Below are 8653 nucleotides of genomic sequence, written 5' to 3' on the forward strand. Positions count from 1 at the left end.
TACTGTTTTTCTGGGTAATAAACTAAAGTAGTTTTGGATTGATGATCACAAAAAAGCACACATTTCACCATTCTATGATAGTTTACAGAGCCCCAGATAAATTAAATTAGTTAAATCAGACCTCAGATAAACCAGACAGATTGATAACTAAACAACAGCATTGGCACCTGTATGACTGTATAACAAAATAGGAGAATGAAACCATAAGATTTCTTTTTTTAACGGTTTACTATCAAATATAATTATGTACAATAAAAAAAATGGATTATTCACAAAGTGTTAAAATATTGAGTTAAAATATTACATTGAATACTGTAACAAAATGTTTACAGGAGGTAATGTAACAGTGGCAACCTTTCAGGTTTAAAAATACTGTTGGTAAAACATGTAACATTAAAAAACACCTATTGATTTCCAATGTGAGGTTCTTATCATGTCAACAAAGTACAGCAACAGAGAATGTGTCTCTACGCATCAGTGCATGATGGTAAATCCCTCTACAAGTCGTCCAGGCAGGGCAGCCAGAAGGCCTGTGGGAGAACAAGGAGAGCACAGGGAAGAATGAGAGCGGTGTTCATGGCAGCTCGTCCTGCTACAGCTGCTTCAGTGTTTGATGCTCTCACCATGTTAGTGCAGGCGCTGGCAAACGTCAGGTATCTGGGGTTGAACTGCAGAGTGTTGATGGGCCCTGGATGTTTCCCGTCCAGCACGGCCACCTTCATCCCACTCTCCGTGCTCCAGACATGGACTCTCCCGTCCTCTGAGCCTGCACAGGAAGTTAAACAGTCAGAACAGGAGGGACGCTCTCTTTCTTTATTCATTTTTTCCTCTCTCATAGTTTCATTCTCTTTTTTTTTCATTCAAAATTTAATTTATTTACCCACCCTTCACTCCCACACCCTTCTTTCATCCCTTGCTCATATTTTTCTTTCTTATTTTTTAGAATTATTGCTGTTTATATCACTATTATTTCTGTTATTATTGCTGTAGCTTTTCCTATCACAACTGTTATTTTGAATATCATTATTATGACCAATTACTATTATTATTCATTAATTTCTTTCTTTATTACTGCTATCACTATCACTGCTATGACCACCACTTATATTATATATACCTGAATTACACACAAACACACACACTCACACACACTACATTGATGTATGTCCAGAGTGTTGTTTGTCTTGTATTTCACAATAAAAAAATAAAAAGAACAGGAGGGATGGCCAACTATAACACATAATACACTGTGGCGGTATCTTAGCATCACCTATCATGACGAACTGTGAGTCGGGAGTGAAGCAGGCCTCCAGGGAGATGCCTCTGCTGTTGTTGTAGCCCTTCAAGTGAGCAAAGACAGGAAACCATCAGATACAGCTCATTGGACCGACAAACAGATGGCATTCAGCAGGTGTGTGGTAAAGTGATTTCATTGCTGTGTATCTCTTACAGAAAACGTGTGCAGCACAGATCCGTTGAAGGCATTCAGCACACGGATCATCCCTCCATTTGTAGAGATGAGAATCTGTTTCCCATCGTTACTGAATTTGAGTCCGGTCCAGTCACAGACACGGTTAAACCTGGTCTCGAAGGAGGCAAACGGACCCTTTTCACCGGGAGAGAACACATGAATGAATACGACGTACAAGCAGCAGCATATTAACTGGCACATGTCAGTAAATGAGAATATGATGGAGTTCATGATAGTGGAGCCACTGAACCAGACTAAGAGACCATTAAAAGCTGTGTTTTTCAACCTTGGGGTCGGGACCTCACGTAGGGTCGCCTGGAATTCAAATTGGGTCGCCTGAAATGTCTAATAATTGATGAAAAAAAATGACTGATAAACTTACTGATGTGTGTTTTTATTAAATGTAAGCCATGATTAATACAATCAAAAGAAATAAAGACATTAAATATTTTAGCAGGTGTGTAATGAATCTATAGAGGGGAGCCATTATTTGAGAGGACACTGTAGGCTATGTTAAAACATCCTATAGCCCGTACGACCACAAAAAGCATGTGCATCTCCATTTGTGGGGTAGTAGCCCTATGGAAGGGCTTTGAACATCGTAACTTTCAAATGCAGATATAAGCAGCTTTTTATCGGCCTGTATAAGAGAATGAGCTGAAATGAGCTGAACAATGACTAAAATGACATCTCTATTTTTTGTCCTTTTGGTTCTTATTATCGACAGTGGATACACATATAAATTGATAATGCTTGAATGAGACTGCAAAAAAAGGGGCAGGACATGATAATCATTGCTTCTTTCTGTCCCGCCTCATAATGGATTTGTTTTTTTGTTTGTTTTTTATTGTTTATTTGTTTTGTTTGTAGTTTTTTTAAATATTTATTCAATGCTTGGTACTGCTTGTACTTGAGGAAAATAAAGAAATTAAATGAAAAATGAAAAATATATAATATATGAACTACTGAAGTAAATTAACTTTTTCGTGATATTCTCATTTATTGAGATGCACCTGTACTGTACAAACAAAAGACACAAACTGTTAACACACCGACTTTATGTTTCACCTTGTCAAAAGCACGGAGGTCGTACAGTTTGATAGCCTGTGACTCCACTCCTGCAGCAAAGATCAGCCCATCAGGGTCAAAGGAACACACAGGTTTCCCCAGTGGATTCGTCAACCCCTGAAACACAAACCCAGTTGCATATCACAGATTTCCTGAGTAAGACCTTCCATTTAGTCTTTGTTTATAACACAATATCTAAGAATACTATGCCCTGCTGTGTAAAGACGGATCCTCCCAGTGGTCACAGGACAAATTCTTATAAAAAGGGGATTTGCATGGCGTTGATATACAGCACCTTGGTGTGTAGTAAGCAGCTATAGCAGTACTACAGTGACACGTCTAAAAGCAGAGCAATGTCCACTTTCCATCCTGTTCACAGACTAATACTCACTTGACAGTTTGGAGAGCGCAGGTCCCAGATTCGTATCGTCTTGTCCAACGAGCCTGAGATGAACATATCATCCACTGGTGACATGGAGAGAGCAGTGACCCTGAAAGCATCAAGTGATGAACAGCCATTTAGAACGAGGTAAAAGACAACAGTTGAACTGGATGACACCAGGGGGGAAACTGGCGAGAGTGACAGAGGTGAACATAATCAGCGCTCCATTTGAAGGATAAGAATAACATTCATCTTTAAGAATATTTTAAGAATTGTGGAGACTAAACCACTTCTGTTCTTCCTTTAGATAAGGAGCTGTACTCACCTGGCAGTGTGACCAGGGAAGTAGCGGATGTACTTGTTGTCAGTCAGAGACAGGTATCGTATGGTGTCTACAAAACATAAAACATTTCACTTCCCCAAACTACAACAGGTTCTTATATGGAGCTTTGTGCCACAGCTGACCCTCAGCACTGACTTCTTCTTTCTTCGTTTTTTCTTTACAGAAAGTAAGAAAAAATAATAACAATTCCATCCATTAACACCATCCCTGACAACAATGACAAATAACAAAAACGAATAGCAAATGAACAAACAGAAACCTGCATCAACAAAGCAAACAAAACAAAACAACACAGCTGCAGTGCATAGGCTACCCTCCCATCCTCAGCACTGACTCCTTACCATCCAGTTTGTTGGAGCTGTAGACCACCGTGTGTGTGTCTCCGTGTGTGTAGCGGATGAGGTCCACTCCATACTTCTTGCTGAATAGAGTGCTTTCAGGTCTGAGAGAGGAAACAACAATGATTGCATCTGTCAGTCAGTTGATCACCTGAGGACACACACCATCATCATCATCAACACTCACACAGACAGTCCTTTATGTAATACAGTATACAGACAGTGGGTCTCACACAGGGACATAATAGGCTAAGTCCTGACTTGTGTAATTGTTATGTATTCCAGTTTGAGCTTAGTCATGAGCTGAACTACTCAGTGGCCACTGCTTCTGTTGGGAACGTTACTTTTAACAAGTAATTAGTTATAGTTAGGCTACTTTCTTCAAAAAGTAACTGAAAAAGTGACAATCTTTTAAGTAGGTCCTAAATGCTGTCTCATGTGTTTCATTTAGTTATATGTATGGTTTGTGTATATTTATATAGGCTAATGTATTCTTTATGGCAATGGTAACTTGGTCTACTGGTTTCTTTGTTTGTCTTTTAATTTTTTCAATTATCATATAGACTAGGCTATGTGTCTGCTTTATAACGCCGTTCTTCCCATCACTGTTCATATCACAGTAATAATCACACATGGACTTAACGTTACCTTCCCTCCCGGATGTCATACAACACAATGCAGTCGTCGTCGCTGCTTGATACGGCGCTTTCTCCATTCGGGCTGTAGTCAACGCAGTTCACTTTCTGTGAGTTTTCTCTGTAAGTCCGGGCCACCCTGAAGCTCCGCAGCGCGCTGTCTGTGATCTTCATGTCTGCTGCTACGTCAACATATAGCAATACAGTGCAGACACTTTCATACAATGAATACGCAGCGTAAAACCAAGGGGAAGAGCTCTGTTCAAAGCTCGCGGCTCATCGTGTAGTTTCTGGGGTGGAGCAGTGAGTGCTGAGCCTCTAACACTGTCTGTTAAAACCATAGACAACTATAAAAACATCACAGTCCACACATACAGCATGGACCTAATACATCCATAACATACACACATAACGATATGTCGACCTAGCTAGCAAAGATTCACTCGGTTAGTTTTCCATCATCGTCCAGACAGGCGGTGTTCTACAATCACCATTGTGTTCAATGGCGACAACGGCTCAGGCGGTGATATGAAACGAGCACACCCAGGGTCAGTAAAAAGGAAATTACAACACACCACAGGAAATTGCTGTGTTTACAGACCGGGTCAACAGGGATGGTACTGCGGTCTACTGCAGTCTAGCTGTGAGTGCTTCAGTATTGAATTTGCAAATTAATTAATATATTTTTTTGTGTTGCCTTTTATCTATTTGAGTTCTTCACTGATGTAAGTAAAATAGAAAAATAAAAAAACCTGTAGGTAATTTATATGTTTTTATTGTGGTAAAACAACACAATTGGAAGTAGTTTTTTTGTCTGTGCTATAGTTAGATAAGTTCAATTAAAGTAAACTGGTGGGCCCATTAAGCCAAGTTAAACTATTTTGTGTTATTGTATTTTCTTGCTTGTGGAACAATGTTGTATGCTTTTATTGTGAAAGGTAGGACTCGGAAGTGATTGACTGGTGAGCGGAGCGTGGTTCCTCTCCGCCAGGTTCAGTTTACACCACTGTGCCACAATGAGCAGCTGTAGAGTGATAACGTTAGCCCGTAGAGGTGACTGGACCTCCGGCCTCGCCACCGTCTTCTGTCGGCTCAACCCGCGGCCAAGCTGTGGCCGGAGCCCGGGGCCGGGGCCGGGGGCGGCGCCGTGCCGCTGGGGGAGCCAGGACACCGCGGCCGGTGGAGAGAAACCCCGGCGGACAGCGATGGACCTGGCCCGCAAAGTGCAGCAGGAGAGAGGCACGCCGCCGCCGGCGGCAGAGGCTCCGGTGTCCGGCCAGCAGAGGAGGGTGACGGAGTTGAAACGGTTCAGTCTGCAGCTTCAGAAAGTGCATCCCAACGTGCTGGCCAAACACCTCCACAGAAGCGTGCTGTACCAGGACAAACACGTAGTGGTGGTCAACAAACCCTATGGCGTCCCTGTCAGAGGTAGGGACTGACTGATTGACTGACTTCATGTTGTAGATTTAGCCTACACTGCTTCCATTGTGACTGCAGTTCAAGAGTTTGTGTTTCTAATCTGATGTGATTATTGATGTCACTAGCATTGACTGATCTCGAATATGAAAGTGAATAAATTAATGAAAGGAAAAGAAGTCCATATCTGAGATAAATCACAACAGGCAGTGTCATCAGCTGGCTGCTGCTATGTTAGTGGATTCCTAACATAGTCCCATTGCAGTAGCTATTCAGTGTGAAAAGGCCTTTAGACATAACATATTCCTAAAGCCTCAGCTGCCAAAATGAGTGAATGAGTGGCATGAAAAAGTTTGGGCACCCCATTCTTTTGCAGGGTGTTGGTTTCCCCTTTTCATTTTAAAATAGTCAAAAAACTAAAAAATAATAAACTGACATTGCTTAAAATATTGAAAAGGAATGCTTCTTGTTCAACAGCATGCCTCGAGGGAAAAACACATCTTCCATTTGTTTTATCTGTTGCCCAAAACATTCATGCCACTGTATGTGAAATGATGATTCCATTGGTTGGAAAGGGCTCAGCACCTGGACCTGGATGCATGATTGGCTTGTTCCCATGTTGCAGATGACTCCAGGGTCACATCCATCTCCTCCGTGCTTCCTGTTCTCTCTAAAATGATGGATGGGTTGAAGGTCAGATCTGACTCTCAGCTGTTGCCCTGTCTGGGGCTGGAGAAGGAGGCGACGGGAGTTCTGCTGCTGGCCAGAAGCGAAGAGGCAGTGGAGCACATACTCAACCTGCACAGAAATAACCAAGTACACAGGAAATATTGGTAATATAACATGGTGATATAGGTAGTCATATATGCATTTTTTGTTCGTACTTTACACAACATTTCTCACTATGGTGTGTGTCTGTCCTCCTCTGCAGGGTCGTCACAGTGGGTGTTCCTGTTCCTTCTGAAGGAGTGATCGACATCCCCATCATAGAGCGAGAGGTCACAGGCCCTCAGCCACACTACAAGGTGTCTCTTCTTGTCTGGTTTTGGTGCCGCAACAACTATCTGACAAAGTCAAATGACACAGAATGAATAGGCCTACTGAATTTGATCATCTACTAACTGAATGCTATCTACAGGAGCTAGTCACTGATTGAAACAATAGTTAATTTTATTATGGTAGAACTATTCATCTAATCTCATCACATGTTTTTCTATTTATTTCAGATGGCATTAAGTCCTCTTTTCAGAATGAATGATGGAGGCGATGGTGTGACCAAAGTGCGAGCCAATCGGCAAGCTCAGCCTGCAGTGACCAAGTACAGAGTGGTGGACAGCAGCAGTGGCTGCAGCCTCGTGGAGCTCCAGCCTTTTACTGGTAGAGAGGCTCTTGTTCGTGGAAATCATAGTGAATTACTGAGAAACTGCTTTGGTAAATCTTTTTTTTCTGCTTGTGGTCACAGGGGTGAAGCACCAGATGAGGGTTCACATGGCGTTAGCGCTGGCATGTCCCATTCTCGGCGACCATAAATATTCCCATTGGAGCAAACTGGCACCCCAGGTAAAATCTGTTCTCGACGTACCACAATGAACAGGATGATGATGTGAAAAAACCTCCAGGTATTGTGTAGTGATACACAGTGATGGGAATAACAGCGTTATAAAAAAGCAGCGCTACTTTTTTTCACTAATGAATACTCCAAAAAGTTACTGTTTCCCCCCTTATAACGCCGTTAGCGTTACTGACAATAAAAAGCACCGTTACTCGACTCAAGAAGTCAATACACCCATTAAAGTGTACGTTATATAAACTTTTTCTTTTTTCAAACTAGTTGGGAAAAAAGCTGTTAATCTAGAACTAACCAACTCACTCAGTACATCTCAGTCCAAGTAATTTGACATTTTGAGTAGCCTATTTTAGAAACAAGTAACAGTTACTTTTCCTGGTAGTTACTTTTTGTAATTAAGTAATTCAGTTACTAACTCAGTTACTTTTTGGGGAAAGTAATTAGTAACTATAACTAATTACTTTTTAAAGGGCTATTTCAACATTTTGACAAATTTGCCTATTGCCATAATCCCCATAGTTTTAGGAGTAGGTTCATTACCTTTAATTGGGCCAGAGCAGAGATGTAAGCTGCACAGTATTTCCATGTTTCCCTCATCAAACTCATCACGTCTCTGGCCCGCTGATCTAAAAACAGCTTGCACCGACCATTAAAGGTAATTAACCTACTCCTAAAACTATAGGAATTATGGCAATAGGCAAATTTGTCAAAATGTTGAAATATCCCTTTAAGGAACACTGTTTTTTATTTTTTATTAATTGATTTATATCCTATAGGAGAAGAGGAGGACCCACATTTCTGCACAGGCTTACGTTGACTTGTTAGCTGGAACTTAATGGTACATTTTGTCCTGACAGAAATTACCCGAGCGGCTGTTGGGAAAGCTCGGACTGGAGCAGAGCAAGATCCGCTATCTTCCTCTCCATCTGCATGCTCGCCAGCTGACACTGACAGGAGCCGGTCAAGCAGACGTGGACACGTCCTGTCCCCTTCCTAAATACTTCTCACAAACATTGAAACAACTGCATTTGAACCTCACTGATAAGTGACATTCCTACTTTTGGTTCAAGTCGTTGCAATCTAGCTGATGTTTGCAGGGACTGGGCATCAGGTGTGAAGCAACAGGAATAAAAAAGATATGTAACCATTTAAATTAACTTATATCAAGCTGGGTTTCTTGTAAAGCTGTTTTTGTAAAATATCAACCACAGAAGAAACTGTGTAAAAAAGGACTGTACAGTACTTTACAACTCATTTTAGTAATAAATGAAGCAAAACTGTATTAAAACCTGCTGTCGACGTGTTCATCTACATTTACATATTTCCCTGGCGGTAACACCAGGCTATGGATGCTGTTGGTGTAAGAAGTCATTTGTAAAAGGCCCACAGTTCATCAGTCTTTCAAATGTCAACAGAGTTGCATTTCCACAATC

At 41.4% G+C, this 8653-nt stretch overlaps 2 protein-coding genes across 2 annotated transcripts; one reads left to right on the plus strand and one right to left on the minus strand.

The window, feature by feature from the left end:
• Positions 1–301: 301 nt before the first annotated feature.
• On the minus strand, positions 302–4629 carry LOC310985818 (WD repeat-containing protein 82-like). The gene is made up of 9 exons (XM_083971480.1): positions 4251–4629; positions 3606–3706; positions 3247–3313; positions 2931–3030; positions 2540–2656; positions 1451–1606; positions 1271–1340; positions 624–766; positions 302–530 (listed from the first exon to the last, which is right to left on the minus strand). Exons 1-9 carry the CDS (start codon positions 4409–4411, stop codon positions 498–500), a joined length of 948 nt encoding a protein of 315 aa, XP_083827606.1. The 5' UTR covers positions 4412–4629; the 3' UTR covers positions 302–497.
• A 624-nt stretch (positions 4630–5253) lies between these two features.
• rpusd4 (RNA pseudouridine synthase D4) lies at positions 5254–8465 on the plus strand (the record flags this gene model as incomplete). The annotated part of the gene is made up of 6 exons (XM_083972164.1): positions 5254–5665; positions 6279–6486; positions 6585–6678; positions 6880–7030; positions 7116–7213; positions 8078–8465. 6 exons carry the CDS (start codon positions 5254–5256, stop codon positions 8267–8269), a joined length of 1155 nt encoding a protein of 384 aa, XP_083828290.1. The 3' UTR covers positions 8270–8465.
• Between the last annotated feature and the right edge of the window lie 188 nt (positions 8466–8653).

Source organism: Trachurus trachurus (assembly GCF_905171665.1).
Source record: "Trachurus trachurus genome assembly, chromosome: 5".
Lineage (NCBI taxonomy): Eukaryota > Metazoa > Chordata > Actinopteri > Carangiformes > Carangidae > Trachurus > Trachurus trachurus.